The 16,752-nt window shown below is 41.9% G+C and overlaps 6 protein-coding genes across 6 annotated transcripts; 2 read left to right on the top strand and 4 right to left on the bottom strand.

The window, feature by feature from the left end:
- Positions 1–1,014: 1,014 nt before the first annotated feature.
- On the top strand, positions 1,015–2,120 carry LOC27208726. Its single transcript, XM_016184288.3, has 2 exons — positions 1,015–1,611; positions 1,668–2,120. Exons 1-2 carry the CDS (start codon positions 1,119–1,121, stop codon positions 2,027–2,029), a joined length of 855 nt encoding a protein of 284 aa, XP_016032402.1. The 5' UTR covers positions 1,015–1,118; the 3' UTR covers positions 2,030–2,120.
- Positions 2,040–10,325, bottom strand: LOC6738550. Its single transcript, XM_016171694.3, has 2 exons — positions 10,101–10,325; positions 2,040–3,254 (listed from the first exon to the last, which is right to left on the bottom strand). Exon 2 carries the CDS (start codon positions 3,226–3,228, stop codon positions 2,155–2,157), a length of 1,074 nt encoding a protein of 357 aa, XP_016032401.1. The 5' UTR covers positions 3,229–3,254; positions 10,101–10,325; the 3' UTR covers positions 2,040–2,154.
- On the bottom strand, positions 7,135–8,915 carry LOC6738549. The gene is made up of 3 exons (XM_002085318.4): positions 8,362–8,915; positions 7,831–8,287; positions 7,135–7,766 (listed from the first exon to the last, which is right to left on the bottom strand). Exons 1-3 carry the CDS (start codon positions 8,691–8,693, stop codon positions 7,350–7,352), a joined length of 1,206 nt encoding a protein of 401 aa, XP_002085354.1. The 5' UTR covers positions 8,694–8,915; the 3' UTR covers positions 7,135–7,349.
- Positions 10,326–10,426: 101 nt separating the features above from the next.
- Positions 10,427–13,527, bottom strand: LOC6738548 (ATR-interacting protein mus304). Its single transcript, XM_002085317.4, has 4 exons — positions 12,738–13,527; positions 11,168–12,668; positions 10,919–11,098; positions 10,427–10,852 (listed from the first exon to the last, which is right to left on the bottom strand). Exons 1-4 carry the CDS (start codon positions 13,374–13,376, stop codon positions 10,629–10,631), a joined length of 2,544 nt encoding a protein of 847 aa, XP_002085353.2. The 5' UTR covers positions 13,377–13,527; the 3' UTR covers positions 10,427–10,628.
- A 188-nt stretch (positions 13,528–13,715) lies between these two features.
- LOC6739662 (DNA-directed RNA polymerase III subunit RPC4) lies at positions 13,716–15,456 on the top strand. Its single transcript, XM_002076520.3, has 4 exons — positions 13,716–14,141; positions 14,201–14,580; positions 14,653–14,721; positions 14,774–15,456. The coding sequence occupies exons 1-4, from the start codon at positions 13,909–13,911 to the stop codon at positions 15,337–15,339; spliced, it is 1,248 nt and encodes a 415-aa protein (XP_002076556.1). The 5' UTR covers positions 13,716–13,908; the 3' UTR covers positions 15,340–15,456.
- Positions 15,457–15,695: 239 nt separating this feature from the next.
- LOC27208190 (probable 28S ribosomal protein S26, mitochondrial) lies at positions 15,696–16,704 on the bottom strand. The gene is made up of 2 exons (XM_016183799.2): positions 16,390–16,704; positions 15,696–16,291 (listed from the first exon to the last, which is right to left on the bottom strand). The coding sequence occupies exons 1-2, from the start codon at positions 16,596–16,598 to the stop codon at positions 15,823–15,825; spliced, it is 678 nt and encodes a 225-aa protein (XP_016032400.1). The 5' UTR covers positions 16,599–16,704; the 3' UTR covers positions 15,696–15,822.
- Positions 16,705–16,752: the final 48 nt, after the last annotated feature.

Raw genomic sequence — 16,752 nt, 5'->3', positions numbered from 1 at the left:
ATGTCATTTTGACGCCAGTGAGCCAGTGACTTTTTCCAGTATTTGCCAAAAATATTAGCGTAATGCCTTTGACAAATCAATCGGCAAGCGATTGACTTGGCAGACAGAAGGCTAAGTGTCATTAACCACACCCTCAATGGGCGTTGGTCACACCTCGTGCCAAAATTATTTGCCCAGGATGCTCCAAGAATTCGAATAAAAGACCTTGTTGACGGTGCGGATCAAACGCGAACCAAGCTGTGACAAAGAGATCTTGAAAAGCGTTCTGTTTGACTTAGCAATCGTTGAAGTAAGGGATCAAATGGAAAATGTACGACCAGTAATGCTTAATTTTCAAAAACATAATTTGCCTATGGTTAGAATAATAGTTAAATGAGCAGAAGCTAAAATGAATTTATTATCACCGATTACAAAAAATAAATATGAAGTTAAATTTCTTGCGATTCACTTCCAAGCTGAAGCAAATTTTGTAGCCGCGAAAACCCATTTTACAACCCCAAGCAAAAACAAAGCTATTTATGAATAATTTGCATAATTCATGTAAAAAGGATATTTTTAAACAGATGACACGAATTGGCAACAGGTGCTTTTGGCGGGTAAATGTTGGGAGCTTTCTTGTATCGGTGTATCACGCATCTCGTATTATAAAGCATATATAAATATACATAATAAATATAGAAGCTCCTCAACTAACAGATACCCTTTTTGCAGTTAGTGGTGTTAATTACAATATTTTCCATATCAAATGTGTGAATGTGAAAATTTTAATCAGTTTGTGCCAATTTTTTGAAACAAACTGCATGTTTAATTTAAACTTTCCAGCTTTAATAGTTCACATAATCTCGGCTTTTATACGCGAGGCCAGAGTGGCACAGCCATAAGTATATACATATAGACAAGTCTAGCAATCCTGCTCAAGGGTATAATGTATAGAGCGGAAAACGTTTCGTTTCACCTGATAGGATACCTTTCACCAAATCTAGTACTCTACGAGTGATAAGTATAAAAAACGAAATATAGTCTAGTATTCGAATAATTTACTGTCGTGGCAATCGTATCCAAGTTTTTGTAATTTGTATATCTTCTCAGTACTAAAAGTCTTAAAAACTCAAAAAAATATGGCTACAAGCGCGAGCCCTGTTAAAGTTTCTGGAGCCGATGCGGAGCTAAACGAAGCTAAACTCATCTCCATCTGGGAGGGAATAACTGAGCTGATCCTGTGGCGCAACTGGATAAAGTCGATGCTTGCATTCGTAATCCTACAGACCATAATGTATGATATGCTTTCGGAACCATTTGTGTTCGTGGTGAGCGTATGGGCTTTGATAATCATGGTCATATCAATGGGGTACCGTTTTTTGGTTCAGTACACTAGTACCCATATCCAGAACAACAGTTATACGCAATATTTTGACAAAGACTTAAGAATCTCTCAGGAGCTATCTAAGCAACTGGGTGTTCTAGTTTCAAGCCAAGTTGTTGGGTTTCTCAATAATATACGAGAGATATTACTAGTAAAGAGCTTTTCGAAATCATTCAAGTGGCTTGGGATTCTCCTACTAATTAGCAAATTTGGAAAGCAGATTAACTTTCTTATTGTTGGCCAATTAGGTAAGTCTATCTTTAATAAATAAAAAACAACATTACAAAATTCATTCAACTATCAGGGCTGTTTTTACTCTTCACAATTCCCAAAATGTGTGAAATGAATAGACGTTTATCAAAAGTTGTAGAACTTCCTAAATTTAATAAACAATGTCAAATTACCAAAGTAAACGCTTCGACCGAGACCCAGAATGCAATGGACATGGAATCCCTAAAAGAGTGCAACGGGGACACCATAAAGCTAATTGAAAAGCAAACAGAAGGTATGGATCTCTCACTCGGCTGTGATACAACCAAGGAGTCCCAGGGTGCTGGCGATGATCATAAAACCTTTAAAGTAAAGGCCGAAATAGACAGTGATGATTTTGAGCGACTTGCCGATTCCTGGTCCGACGAAGATACACTTACTGAACAAAAAAATTAATACAAGACAATTCAAACAATTTATGTTTATATATTGTTAAGCGTTTGGATAAATAAAACTCATAGGGGCACTGTGCGGAGCAACAGCTAAATAAATTACTTATTCTAATAGGGAAATACCTTAAGCTAACCCGAACTACTGCTTTCGTCGCCATCGTTCACAAATTCAAAGGCCCTTCTGGAGTGGAAAGCGCGATAGGGTCCTTGCTTCGGCTGTCCTGCTTGAAATTCACTCCTAATCCTTGACACCACTGCATCGTTTTGCGGTGAATAGTTTGCCTTGAAGATCTTTAGGAATGACGGAATGGGAGGCACAATGCCATCCGTATGAAACTGGACAATCCCCTGGATATGTTGAGGTCGCAAGAGGCTGCAAAGCTGCCGAAGATGCATCGTGGTCGGAGTCGGTGTCCACTTAAGTTCCTTTAGATCCAAGGAAACTACCTTTTGATAGTAATTAAAGTCCGTCGGACAACCGCTGACAAAAACCCTTGGTACATAATTTTCTTCCAGAAAACGCTCCAGATCAATGCTAAGGCACTCATAGCTTTTTGCAATATGGTCGCCCAAATGAATATGCCCGCGAAGACTTGTGTGTGCCAATCTCCACAACATTTCCTCGTAGCCAAATTTTGGCACTTTCAGGTGCACCACACTCTGGTCATTCTCTGCTCCGAGATCCTCGATGAAATGCGCCATCTCATCAAAATCAACATGATCAAATGGCAAATTTACAGAGGAGAGATTCAGATACAGCTGCTCGGTTCCCTGGGCTATCCAAGAGTTGAAGACAGAGTTGCCCAGTAGACGACAAAGATTATCCAGCCTCATAGCCGAGTAGCAGTACAGCAATCTGTTACCCTGCTGCCGCCGGATAAGCAAAATGAGGCTGTGCCCCAGATGACTTCCAGAGCATAGCATCCCCTCCAGCCGTTTTCCGTCCTTAAGAAGCAGTGCGAAGGGCTGACCCTCCTCCACCACGAAGAAGTCCTGTTCCGAAACGTTCGCTTTGCGGGATTGCAGATACTGAAGCAGCTGGATGGCCAGTGGACGAGTGGTGTACATCCGACAGAATCGGCGTGGCAATAGTCTGAGTTGCTCATCCACATCGCACAAGCTTGTTAGAAACACCTTGGAATGGGCATCGTAGAGCTTGGGAATCACGTCGAAGTGCAGATCGGGATGATCCTTGGGCCGCATGTTGATGAGGACAATTCAAAAATACACTGCAAGTAAAGTATATTATTAAATTAAAAACAATACTTAACATTGAGTGAAATTGATAAATGAATTTATTAATATTTTTGCATTGTTCTATATACAATTAATATTATTATGCAAAAGTAGGTTAGTTGTAATACCTGTTTGTATAGGTATATTTTGTGAATATCTGTAAAAGAAATATATTCGGGTTGTAAACTTGTTGTTTTTCGCGCAGTAACTTCCTTGTAATAAATTTTTAGGAACTTTGCGAGATCCACACTACTTATATTACCAAGACATGACGAAGTAAATAGAGGTTGAGGGATATGAGCACTATGAATAATTTTTGTTACCCATTTTGAGAGACGACGCTGCACTTTTATGGACCAACAAATTTTCCGCCTTAACTCGCTCAGACCGAAAGTGTCATAAAACCTTTCTCGGATGGAAAGAGACCATTTTATCGATTGCCGTATTCAAATCCTATGCAAAATGACATTAAAAATTATATTGAAAGTGCCGAAACCACAACGACCATAAAAGTTTTCTCAGCTCCCCTGTAAAAACTCCGTTCGAGGTAATTAGTTTTTGGCCCATGTCTGTGTTGAACCCATAAAAGTTAGCTGCCATCGACCGCTTAACAGAAAATGTCATTAGGATTTTATCTAAAATAGCGCAGTATTTCTTTATTTCTATACCAAAAACGTCATAAAGAAGAGAGTTTTGACAAATTTCAAATGCTTTTCACAGTAAAATCAAGTCAATAAAATTTTTTAATGAAACGGAAGACTTTTACTTGTCAAATACAGGAGCACCTATTTAACTTAATTGTAATATATTTTTATGAATTAGTTAAGCTAATCTGGTTATACGGTTAGCCAAAAATGGTTAAAAATTATACACATACAAACAGAATTTCCCTTTCAAAAGTGTTTCTTCAAAACTTCGAAAAGCCTCAGGCAATCAAAGTAATGATGGCCAATAAATAATTTGCCACACACAATGGACCAAAAAGACTGAATGTACTTAGTTGCAAGACTAGAAACAGGACCTGTCACACCCTGCCACAAAGAATTTACATATGAATACTTGGGTATCTGAAGGATTTAATCACACATAATCCCACCCCTTCTGGCATGGAATGTGAAAAATTGTGGAGGACACATGTGATTACGGGGCTTGTGGGGTTGGCCAATGACTAATGATGCTTTCATTTATCTTTAGACAGTTGCCGTGAAAGTGTTAATGCGTAGAGTCTCCACATAACCTTCTCTGGATGCCATGTGGGCACATAATTACTTGGATAGCTGGAAAAGCTTTTGTCATCACTTTGAAATTATTTAAATTTGGCTCCGAAATGACTAACTGACTAATCGCAATCTCGCGGAGATCGTTGATAAATGAGCCACTGATGAGTGGCGTGGATGAAAAGCCCCAACTAAATGAAAAATTATCGCAATTTAAATGTTTGCTTTTAGCTTTTTTGGTTGCAAATAGGGGATGTGGTCCAAAGATTCTAGCTGGTAATTATAAGAGATTTGCATATGTACTTTTCCGCTCTCTAGGACTGAAACTATCAAGTCATGTAATCTTAATATGCAGGTGGAGCACTCTTAAAATTATAAAAAAATGTATTTCACATTAGCTACTCTTAAAAATTCGCTTGTACAGATTCTCATCGTTTTAACTCCAAAAAAATATTTTTTGAGGCAATAAAAGCCTAATCCATCCAGTAGATCCTTTAATGTGTCTAATTGATACTGCCAACCATAAAGCCGAGTAAATCCAAAAAATAATAGTTGGGGGAGCAACACGAATTGTGAACGGAAAGGTCCAACAGAGATTTGCCAAATGAAAGATTTATGGTGTGCCAAGGAAAACATTTGTGTTTATACTTCAGTGTTGGTTTTCCACTCCCCTCCAAAATAAGGGATATGTGGCGTTTGCGGCGGAGGATGTGCCAAAGTTCATTAATTATGATTGGAGACAGTTGTACAATTAATAAACGAAGCGAAGCGACTATTTCCCCGGATTGCGGTGAACTTCCTTGGATAGGAACTTTTTGGAAAAAGGCGGGGAAAATTCGGGCGGAAGCGAGAGCTTCGTTTTTGGGTTTTTCTCTCTATTTGCTTGGGCTGAGATTATGATCGGACTTTGATTTATGGTTGCCTGTGCAAATTTATTGCTTTTAATTGTTTGCCCCACAGGACTCGGACTTAAACCGTAATTTCGCAAACATGAGCCTTACGCTGAGTATTTGGCAGCTAATTGATAAAAGTTTCTTGAGTTATTCAGATAGGAAATGGTGCGGGACTACAATAAAAGGAAAGTGTAGAGGGTGTCAAGGGTTCGAAGATTAAAGAACCTTAAAGTTTTGGGACAGTCTTATTGTTTTCCTAAGTTAAGATTTCTAAGGCTCTAGTTATGTATTAATTAGTTTGTAAAAAGTCGAATGGATATACACAAGATTCGTCTAAAAATCAATACCTCACTCACTTCCTCGAACTTCCTGTGTTATTTTTGAGCGCCCCCCAAAGAATCTTAATTTGCACATCGTTTTTTCTGTGCATTTCGGTTTCGAATGCAACTTCTCGTCTGCAGACGTTCGTGGTTGGGTGGATTGGCCTCCCAGGGCCTCAAGGCATTAATTGCATTCTGCAGCATCGCATTGCACTTTCAATTAGTTGCAAATGCCTTGCCCGAAAGTCGCAGACTCTGTATCAAAACCCCTTCCCCTGCCCAGGGTAACAGGAAACGGAAGTTAAGTGCTGAGGCGAGGCGTTAAGTAAATGCAACCCCAGATGAAAGCAAAGGAAGCAACTTCTACCATGACACTGGAGAAACACACATTAATTGATAGGTGACGAAGGGGGCTGGGATTTCGTTCTTGGGGGTTGACTCTGCTGCAACTTTTGGCCACTGACCAGCTCCAGAAAGTTGACCCCTTCGAGTTGCTGAAATTCTGCAGTCACTTGCTCGAAGCCATTTCCTTGACAAAATTGGGGAATGGGCAGATGTGGCGGCAAGTTACTTGTCTCTAATGCATTTCAAAATTGATTTATGAGTTTCTTTCGACTGGTTGGCAGCCTTAGACAGATTTCTGTTTGCTTTTGGGCCTACGTGTTTGTTTTCCATGTTAATTAAGCTTTACATTTCAGCCATTGGGACTCGAAAGTGGTAAGAAGTGGGGGAAAATGGTAATTGACCGACAGTTGAAACGATTAATGTAATTCAAAGGATAATCCATTGCATTATAGGTCTAAAAATTATGTTTAACACTTTTTAAAGAAAACTATTATCAAGCATTTATATAGAATTTGCAAAGATATGGGTTTTTTCAAAAACACTTGAGCTTGTAATACTTTGCCCCGATAAATAAATTCCTCCAAAGGTTTCCCTTTTCAAAGTCTAGCTTATAAAGGCTTTAGTTGACTGCTTTCGAACAATAGCAATAAATTGCATTTTAAACACTTGAAAGAAGGACATGAGTGTTTGAAGTAACATTGGCGTCAAATGCACTTTGGCTACCACGCACCACCACGATATTCCTCCTCGATTTTGGTCCTATATGCTCCCCGATGCGCTTCGCTTGGCTTCAGTTGGAGCCGAGTTGGCTTACACTTGGCAGCTGACAACTTTCTAAGAATAACTGCAAGCGATTTGCATATTTAGCTTCAAGGAGGTGGATCGAAATGGAGGTGAGAACTTTATCGCTCTTAGTGCAGCCAGCCGAGGCACATGCATCACACACTCACACTCGTAAATCTTGGCCAGAAACTTTGGCAGACAACAAATTTATTTATAAAGAGCAACACTCCGAGTTTGGTTTCCTCCCTTTAACAAAAAGTTGGTTGTAAATGGAGAGGGACGGAGGTTAATGAATCAATAATATAGAAATGCAAATGAAGGAAAAAATAAGTTATATTCAAAAATCTTTTACAAACAACTGTACACTTCTTAATTGAATAAAGTAAGACATTAATTTGTTTAGCTATTAGTATTTGTAAGTTAATATTGCTCATTTACACTGTTGATATTAAAAAATCGGAGGAACTTGTACCACAAAAAATACTGACAAGACAAACTAAGCACTTTATAAAACAAGAAAATAGTTTTTTTTAGGGGGTTTCTAATATACCCTCACTATCCAACATAAGCAGAGTGGACTTTATGGTTTGACGCACTCGTTCGTTGGCGAATAGTTGGTGTCGCTTCTTTAACATAGCATCCGTATCTACGAAGGTGTGAACCCCGAAATCCACACTTGCCTCAGGAGAAGAACAACATATGGGAAGTTCACAGACTACGGTGTAATATCCATAAAACAAACACCGTTTCATCTCATCCTTTAACTGGCCAAAAGTGGGCAGTGTGTCTTTATAGCCGCAATGCCGCAAGGTTTCCAGAAGATTGTCGAAATAGTGATTCAGAATCTCATCTTGACTATTTAGCAGTAATTCAGGCTTGAGGCTGGTGTAAAAAAGAAAGTAGAGGTCTATGGCCGGGCTACCCCAGTAACAGTTCTGGAAGTCCACCTAAAAATGGTAACAACAATGTTAAAAACATTTTGTAAGCCTATTTCCGATTATTGGTACTCACGAGAGTTGCCTTCTTATTAATTGAATCAAACATAATGTTATTTAACCAGGGATCGCCATGAATAACTGCATTTAATGATGACTTGTTGGGATCAACGACATCTCGCATTCTTTTCGTATATGCGTCTGGAATTTGAGCCTTCATTTTCTTTGATATTTCCGGAAGTTCTTTGGCAAACGCTTCTGCGGCGTACTCGGTGCCCTCCAGGACAAGAGCCTGGGCGAAGCGATCGTTCAGTCCATTGGCATAGTGAGATGGTGAAAGCCTTTGAATCAATTCGGGTTTCTTCTCGAACAGAACCTTGGAGGCACCGTGGAACTGAGCCAGTTTCCTAACGCAAATCTTGGCTTCTTCCAGATTTAAGCCTTGACGGCGATCAAAGGATCCGTATCCCAGGGCGCCCAGATCCTCCATGATGTAGAGCTCTTTTCCAGCAGATATCTCGACTAGCAAGCAACTTAAATAAAGAGAGTACATGTCAATTGGATTTTCCCAAGATACCCAGAGTTTTGGGAAAGCTGACGAACTTACTTTGCGCTCAGCTTGCGCTCGCCAATCTCCTTTGGAGCTTCTTCGAGAATGGCTTGCATGGCAGGCAGGAGTAGCTCGAACATATCCTTCTCGTTGGTGCCCAGTGCAGCGGCGGCGGGCAGCAGATCCTTGAGAATATATTTTCCTGATTCGAGAGCGCCACCGGGGGACCTGCGAAAGTCCAACGCCACCCGGTAGATGACGCTGCAAAAGTTCTCGCCCTTCTGGCTCACCGCCTCGATGTGAAAGTTCTCAACGCGAAGCATTTCACAACCATAAGCTCTCGCCAAAGCTCTCTCGAAATATTCCGCACTGTAGTTTTCCCGCTCCATAGTTAAACGACTTTTCAGATGAGACCTCGCCAACCGACTGAGCCCATGTATGGTGCACTAGTTACGAAATTATCTCGGGGTTCCCTCTGAATTACAACTAGTATATCTGGAAGCTTTGCGGTTATCACTGCATGCATGATCAGCACAGAAAACAATTCACTTATCACTTCAGATTCTTCACATCTTGTAGATTTCAACATTGGCGAAATGGTTTCATTCACTTATTTAATAGTCACATGTAATACATAGTGGCTAAAAGTAGATTATAAGCTTTAAATATGCTTAGGTTTTTCGATATAAAACGTAATTTAAGCCCTTTGTAAAGAAAATAGATACCGTTTTGGATGTTGTGATATAAAGTCTTCGATTTTTTTCTTTAAATAAATTGACAATTTAAATAATTTAATTTTTTATTTTATGTTATATTTTTTTTTAAAGTAAAATTAATCTGATGAAGAAACTTTTCTGTGTGTAGATGTAGAGAACATCGTTTTGCGGAATTAAATAATAAAACGTGTTTTGGTAAGCACACCCCAAACAAAGCGCAATTGTCGGTGGCTTAACTGAACCACTTGATAAAATTATAATTTATAAAAATTAGTTAAGTGTGGAGCCCTTGGCCATCGGTTAAGGTTGTCAAAATTAAACTTTGCACATGAGGACATGTTTTGGACTTTGTTAAGCTACGTGGAAAATCCTCATAGATATGCTAATCGAAAAGTGATGATATTCTTGAGCTGGAGATGATAAAGATAAGATTGTCTCACGGAAATGTTTTGAGGATCACGTTTCAGGCTTAGCATTTTCCGCTGTTCTACACAGTAATTTCTTGAAAATATAGTGAGGCTTAAGCAGTCTTTAGATGAAATTCTGAAGTAAAGATGATGAAAAGAAAATAACGAGAAGGAAAGAAATATCATTTAAGCTCAACAAATGAGTAATTAGCTTTTTCGTTTTTAATCTATTTAAAAACTAAAAAATTTCAAAAATCGATTTCAGAAATTTAGTTTTGGCATTGTTTAGTTTTTGTGGGTGTATGAAATATTATATACAATTTAACATCCACATTTTGCAAAGATATGATATACACTTAAATCAGAGTTTAGCTTAATAATCGTTTAACGGGTAAAAGGAGAGGTATTTAATATTCTGTATATGCGAATAAGTTCTAATATCATGGATACATGATTTGTATTACATTGGAGAAGGATCATGTTACATACCTACATAAATATTTATATCATACATACATACATCACATAGGTGTATATGCATACACAATTGCATTTTAAAAGCGTATAAGTGAAATGAAAAAAACAAGTGTTCTCTGATGTTCTGTTCTATGCTCATTTTACAATTATAATATCTTAATATTATGAGAGGAAGTATTTGTTTATTTGCACGTACCTTTGCGATTGTTATTAAGTTAACAAATATAAGCATTTGCATTGAATCACGTTTGTTGCAGTTAGTACCATAAGTGCACGTGAACTTTTAATCAGAAAACTTTGTTTTATACTCTATAAACAGAGGTTTGAACTATAAGAATTGAAAAACAACTAAATATTTACAAAATTAATATAAGCGACGCGCTTACAAACTAGTTCCGTGCAAACTGAACTAGTTCAATTGAGCAGTATCAGCTGTTTTATCCAGTTTCTTCGGAACGACAAGCTGAACCGCTGACAAATATATTCTTTTATCGATTAATAAATTGACATCGGAATGCAAAATCGATTGTTTAGCGGTTTATTTAAACGCTGCTCAGTTGGTAAGCATTACATATTTGTATTTTGGAATCCGTAATTTAAACTCCACATTCGCGCAGTAAGGCTTTTCAATTTTTTAACATATTTTTTAAGACCTCACAATAAATTAACACCACACCTATAAGTAAGTTTAAGTCTATTACTATAACGTTTAAACTAACTATAATTACTCAAAAGTATTCTCCTCCCGTTTAAGGGCACTAAAGAAGTCGGTGTCGAGTAATTTACTGGGATCAACTGTCACAGCCGACTTCACAGTCCTTTGGTCATCCGCATTCTTGACAATACGCTTCCATTCGGAGAGGTCGTTGACTGGATTATTGGGCTTGGCCTCTAGATGAAGGGGTTTCAGCATGAAATGGGCTTTAACCAGTTGGTTTAACAAACGCACTAAATGGTAGGAAAATATTAAAGAAGTTAGGAACGGAAAATATAGAGTGTTGTTAGTTCATTTACAATGTATTGGCTGAAAACCAAGCAGGTCCGCATGCTCGCTCCACCAGTTGCATATAAGGCTGAGGTAGTGTTTGGTTGTCTCCTCGGAGTCGCGAAACAGACAGGTGAGGTAATACTCGTGAAAGACAAGGGACAGCAGGTGCACTGCGATGCGGGAGATCTCCCCAACTTCTTCGGTGCCTAAAAAGGGAGTATAAATCTTGATTAGTATTATTATTCATATCGATAATTTTTTTATCTCAAACGCACCTGCTTTCCTGTTGTGCAGCATCCATTGGTGCATCACCTGGAAGACAATTGTTACCGCACTGAGGCACAACTTTACATAGCACTCGCAGCCTTTTCCTCGCTGCGTTGTACTCGAATTTGAATTTTGATTCAGGTTTGAAACAGATGCTGATGTCGATCCGCTGGAGACCGATCCCTGCACAGCTCCTGTGGAGTTGCAGCTCAGACTGGTGCCTGTTTTCATCAGAGTACCGTCGCTGGAGTCCTCGTCGCCATCATCCGCAAAGTACGGCAGCATTTCAAGTATGAAATCCGGTGGGTTCTTGAAGCACTCGAAAGCGAATCGCACATGATTTCCTCCGATCTTAAGCAACAACTGAAAGTAGTCCTGCCGCAGTGGAGTTTCACTAAAGAAGCATAGCTCGAGTAAGCCCGCGTAGACTTGAAGTAAACAGGAGTCGGGACCAAATCGATACACGGAGCGAACGCGATCCGATACGAAGCAGTCCTTGGGACTGTTCACACACATTTTATCCATAAGTTGGGGGTGTCGAAGGCAGCTTAAGAGGCAGGAGCTAAGCTCAGCAAAAACCCAAGGACTGGGACGAGTAAAAACTAACTGCTTAAGCAGATCAAAGAGTAAATCCTCGTTATGTTGAAGAAGGCCATTTCCTTGTAGGAGGCTATTTAAGAGGGAAGTCAAGGCTTCCATCAATCCAAAGTGTTGCCCGACCTCGTAGGAAAATCCCAGTTTTGTGATAGCTTCAATAGCCATATCTAGCAGTCCCAGATCATTTTCTTTCCACTCCGTGAGACCTCTACAAATCCTTTCCTCTTGCCGGCAAATCAAAGCCAAGGTAGCTATGAAGCGACGCAGCGGAACAGCCTTTTCGTTATCATACAAACAGCTCTGATGGGTGAGGGAAATGCGATGGACTTCCTCCTCTAGGTTGTGGGGATTGTAGGGATATAACATGCAGTTGTGTGGAAAGTCCAAACTTTGAGCATACGAAGCAAACTCCGTGAATACCTTGCCGACCGACGAGAGTATTCTTGGCAGGAGGTTATCCACAGATTCCGGCTTCGCCTGCAGCCGAGCGTAATGAAGCAGCAGTTGCTTTAATTCGAGTTCAAAATGATTTCTCCGTTTCTTAGTCTGTTCCTCATTTTCGCTGTATTCGAACACACTGCTATTATCGGGTTTCACTCCGGGCACAGATCTGTGTATGTTAAGCCTATTCAAGCGAAGTGATAACCGTTTCTCCAAAGGATCGGGAGCAGTCTGCAAAATGCTCATGCTGGAATTCATACTTCGTTCATGGGCTTTTTGCTGTGTCCTCAACTTTGAGAACTCGGCATTCTTAATCTTCAACTCGATATCCTTGGCCGCAATTTGTTTGGCCGCTTCCGCCACTTTTTTGTTGCAATCCCGATTCGTTTCGTCGGCCAGAGCCAGCTTTTCCATTTTACTAGCCTGCAGCTGCTGGCGCAAGTGCTTCAGCTCATCACGAAGTAAGGAAACCTAGGGAAATAAATATAACATGGTTAGTTTCTGTAAGGTCTAGAATCGGTTTTATAGTTGTCCACCTACCTCACCAGACTTGATTTCATTGCGTTCCTTACTGTCGCCCAAATTCTTTTCCAGCTGCGCGTTTTCCCGCTTAAGGGCTTCAATCCTATCCATGAGAAACTTTAGCTGATGCTCCTGCTGGCGGGATTGCGTGGCATTGATGGACGTCGTGGTCGTCGTTTTCTGCTGAACACTGATGCTGGTGGTTGTGATCCTACTTGTGCTGGGCTTCGGCTCCGGCATCTTTTGCGGCTCGCTGTCCATGAGGGTAACGGCTAGAAAATCAAAATCATCATCATCCGCGAAAATGGCATCCATATCCAGGGAAGTAGGCTTCTTTTGCGGCGGCGGTGGGGGCGGAAACAATTGCTGTGTGCTGGTGGAGCCCTGAAAAGTGGGTGCAAATTCGCTGAAGGTGACCTCGCTGTGGCCGATGTCCACCTCTGTTCCGCCCTTCTTCTTCCGCTCCTCTGCCTCGATTTCAGCCTCCGCCAGCTGGGTGGCCATCAGGATGACGTCGTCATCGTCGTCCCAGAGAATCCCATCGAAATTGTTCCTTGGTGGACTGGGTCGCGCTGATCCGCGGGTAACGCTCACATCCAGGCGCGGTTTCTTGCACCGCGCGAAGTCCTTCATGGCAGAAAAGCGCTTGGACGCCATGGTTCCTCCAGTTTCCTCTATATTTCGTTACTTTTTGGCCATGGAAAGTCGTAGATTGTTTTGCCGGTTTGCTTTGTTTATAAAATGCAGAGCTCAACTAGCGTTGCCAGATGGAGTTGATCGCACCGATTGCCCAACCAAAATAGAGATTATGTATCGTATCAATGTTGCATTCAAAAAGACTACATTATTGCAATATCACTCTTTGTTATTATGCTGACTATGTTTGTGTTTTTCTTCGAATGGAAGTATTATGATTGGTTTTTTTTAAGCGCCGATAGAACCCTGCTGCAATCGCAGTTTCAAAATCCGATAAGTATTGAGCAAAATCAAAGGCATCTGGCAACACTCCAGTCTATCGACTGCGGTGTATCGGCATGTGGTGTATCGACTCAGCTTTCCCATTAACCTCAAAGGAAAATCAAAGAATTCTGCGGAAATTCTAGCGCAAAATCCACGGACTTACAGGGAAACCAGAGCCCAGCGACTTCGGTCGAATTTTTGAGGGGACGGGCGGCGCGAATGGAACGCCATGCCAGCAAAGCGGATGACGGTCACCACAGCAGCAGCTTCGTCCATCAGTGGAGCCAGTGGGTCCACTACGAATAATGGTCAGTCTGGGGGCGGCGCACGCCCACTGGAGACGCTAAACGGAATGACCAGGCTGACCCCCGCCCGCGACTTGACCCTTGGTGGGCGCGGCGCTGGGACAGCCAGCAAAAAGGTCTTTGCTCCCAATTTGAATGCTGTGCGCAATAAGAATGCGTGAGTTCTGGAATGACCCAAGGAGAATCTTTGATTTCATCATCTCATTTGATTCACAGCAATGTCAAGACATCCAAGGACACCACGCAGCCAAGGAGCGGCCGCAGAGGTGGACGTGGCAACGGCACTGGAGCAACACGTGGTCGAGGTGGAAATTCCGCTGGCGGGGGCAACTCCACACTCATCCAAACCCAGGGACTCTTCTCCGAAGGAGCAGGCGATGTTCATGTTCGAAGGTCGACAGGAAATGGAACGGCATATGCACGGGGCGGTGAGGAGGTGGCCGTGACCAGGAAACGGGTGGATCGCAAGGACGACAAGAGCCAGGCCGAGCGGATCAAGGAGCTCTTGGGCGAGTCGGAGGCCAGTGGCGGTGAGCTCAGCGAAGAGGAGGCTAACAAGACTGAGATGGCACTCAGGCCCATCCTGCTAAAGGAGGGTACGTTTTACAATCACTTTTTGATGCACACGGGCAGAAGAAATGTATGCTTTTTTTGTTTATAAACTTTAGGACTCTGGGTCACCCAGAAGACACCGATTGCGAAGCAAGAAGACGCAAGTTCAACCTCAAAACTAAAGGGTAAGGCACTGAGCTTTAAAAATGGCATAATCTAATTCGATTTCGCTCCTAGACACTTTGGCAGTGGCCCAGCATTTGCAGCAGATGCATTTGGCTGCCCAGACAGCCAGTTTAGAGGAACCTCCACTGCAGTACGGTCGCTACCCACGCACCATTGGTAACTTTCTGGACTCCAGCGAAGCGCAGATCTTTCTCATGCAACTGCCAGATGTGTTGCCATGTGTGGGCGACGATTCCGAAGATCCGGAACCGTCCAAGGGAGATCATCAGGCCACCAGTGAATCGGAACCCGCCAGTCCTGCCGACAAATGCTCCAACGGACCCAAGGGTAGTGTACTACGGCAGCTGGAAGAAGGGCAGATCGGCAAGATTCTGAGGTACAAATCCGGCCGCGTCAAGCTCCAACTGGGGGACACGCGCTTTGACTTGGACATGGGTCTCGATCCGGGTTTTCTGCAGGAACTCATGTCTGTAACCGCCAATCGCGAGCAACGCAGTGGAAACATGATCAACTTGGGACCCATTCAAGCCAAACTGAAGGCCACTCCGGATTGGGTGCACCTTTTCCAGCAGCAGGATGCGGCATCCAAGCGAACGAATCCAGTACCGGGCACGTAGCACCCACTTCCCCATGGTAGATATGTAATATAGTAAATAGGCTGCGCCTAATCTTAAGTTATTCCTATTCTAAATGCCGTATATAAAAGTTAAATATAGAAATTTTTGTAATACGAATGCTTTTCAAAAGGTTATTAACGATTGTACTCGAATATGGATCGATTTCGAGTCGAGAAAGATGGTTTTGGAGCTTGGGGATATGTAACGTAAATTACATTAATACTTAATGCAATTAATTTTATTAGTTGATGGATTTCTGATATATTCTATGTTCAAATTAAGTGATTATTATAATTTCCCATACGGTCTTAAAATTTGAACAGTATTCTAGTTCTAGCAAATCGCTTTACCATAGCTAGGTTATCCAATTCTTATTTCTTTTACTGTTTATTGTGCAGAAAAATAAAAAAACATACGGACTTTTAACTTTGGTTAGAAACCTATAAAAAGCATTTTAATGTAACAACAAACTAAGACACTTGATTAATTACTCAAAACTTGCTGGTTGGGTTCGGGAGTGGCGTTTGGGAGCTGAGAGGTGCTTCGTCCCTGGTAAAGATTACCGGCCATATCGATGGCGAAGTTGTGATCCACGGGATTGGCCAACGCAGTCTCAATGGCTGCATCCAAGTTCTCCCTAGTGATATAGTTCTTGGAACGCTCAATCTCGAGCAGAACCCGCTGGTTGGCCTGCTCCTTGCGTTCCTCCTCGCGCAGCTGTCCTAGCTCCAGTCGCTCCTGAACATAGGCCACCTTTTTCTCGCGCTCCTTCGCCAGTCGCTGATCTCGCTCCTTGGCTATGGCAGCGTTCCAGGCATCATTGGCATCCAGGCACTTCTGGAACTCGGCCTCCTCCTGCTCGGGAGTCAGCACGATGTGATCTGCTGTGGAGGTTTCCTCGTGGCGGACGACTTCCTCCCGTAGAAACTGGCGCACTGAGCGAAGCTGCGTTCTGAAATCAAGGCAAAGATTGTTTTAAATAACGTCTTTTGAAACCGATTTAAATTATCTCAGACGACAGACAGAATCTGCACCAGCTGGTGCACCTACTTGTACTGGTTGTGGAGCCTCATGAGCTCCGTGCGCTCCTCCTCCGACTGCTTCTTGCGTTCAGGCACGCGGAACATCTTGCTCTTGGCCACCGGCAGCCATCGCGGTTTCCTGCGCCAGCGGACGAACTCGAGTGCGAAACTATTTCCGACCGTCTTCCCGGTGGGCAGGGTGGACTGGGTCAGCAGCTGGCATCCCGCTCGCAGCATTTTAAAAGCAGTTTAATTAACAAAAGTAAATTTTACTTCGCCGCTGCTGAACTGTTGTGCAACTCTGTTGTTAATGAACTGGTTCAATTGCTGGTTCCGTCAGTGATGAGCAATATGAAAAATCGATTAATAAAGGAAAAAATCTATCTAATCA

This window comes from Drosophila simulans, chromosome 3L, assembly GCF_016746395.2.
Source record: "Drosophila simulans strain w501 chromosome 3L, Prin_Dsim_3.1, whole genome shotgun sequence".
NCBI lineage: Eukaryota > Metazoa > Arthropoda > Insecta > Diptera > Drosophilidae > Drosophila > Drosophila simulans.
The sequence above is the reverse complement of the archived record's forward strand: the minus strand, read 5'-3'. Positions and strand labels throughout refer to the sequence as shown.

Coding starts and splice junctions, on each gene's coding strand:
- LOC6738549 (XM_002085318.4), bottom strand. CDS start 8,693: ATGGAGCGGGAAAACTACAGTGCGGAATATTTCGAGAGAGCTTTGGCG. Junction 8,288..8,361: donor GAGCGCAAGCTGAGCGCAAA/GTAAGTTCGTCA, acceptor TCTTTATTTAAG/TTGCTTGCTAGTCGAGATAT. Junction 7,767..7,830: donor TTAATAAGAAGGCAACTCTC/GTGAGTACCAAT, acceptor TACCATTTTTAG/GTGGACTTCCAGAACTGTTA.
- LOC27208190 (XM_016183799.2), bottom strand. CDS start 16,598: ATGCTGCGAGCGGGATGCCAGCTGCTGACCCAGTCCACCCTGCCCACC. Junction 16,292..16,389: donor AGGCTCCACAACCAGTACAA/GTAGGTGCACCA, acceptor CCTTGATTTCAG/AACGCAGCTTCGCTCAGTGC.
- LOC27208726 (XM_016184288.3), top strand. CDS start 1,119: ATGGCTACAAGCGCGAGCCCTGTTAAAGTTTCTGGAGCCGATGCGGAG. Junction 1,612..1,667: donor TCTTATTGTTGGCCAATTAG/GTAAGTCTATCT, acceptor TTCAACTATCAG/GGCTGTTTTTACTCTTCACA.
- LOC6738550 (XM_016171694.3), bottom strand. CDS start 3,228: ATGCGGCCCAAGGATCATCCCGATCTGCACTTCGACGTGATTCCCAAG.
- LOC6739662 (XM_002076520.3), top strand. CDS start 13,909: ATGCCAGCAAAGCGGATGACGGTCACCACAGCAGCAGCTTCGTCCATC. Junction 14,142..14,200: donor GCTGTGCGCAATAAGAATGC/GTGAGTTCTGGA, acceptor TTTGATTCACAG/CAATGTCAAGACATCCAAGG. Junction 14,722..14,773: donor TTCAACCTCAAAACTAAAGG/GTAAGGCACTGA, acceptor TTTCGCTCCTAG/ACACTTTGGCAGTGGCCCAG.
- LOC6738548 (XM_002085317.4), bottom strand. CDS start 13,376: ATGGCGTCCAAGCGCTTTTCTGCCATGAAGGACTTCGCGCGGTGCAAG. Junction 12,669..12,737: donor ATGAAATCAAGTCTGGTGAG/GTAGGTGGACAA, acceptor TTATTTCCCTAG/GTTTCCTTACTTCGTGATGA. Junction 10,853..10,918: donor TGGTTTTCAGCCAATACATT/GTAAATGAACTA, acceptor CCTACCATTTAG/TGCGTTTGTTAAACCAACTG.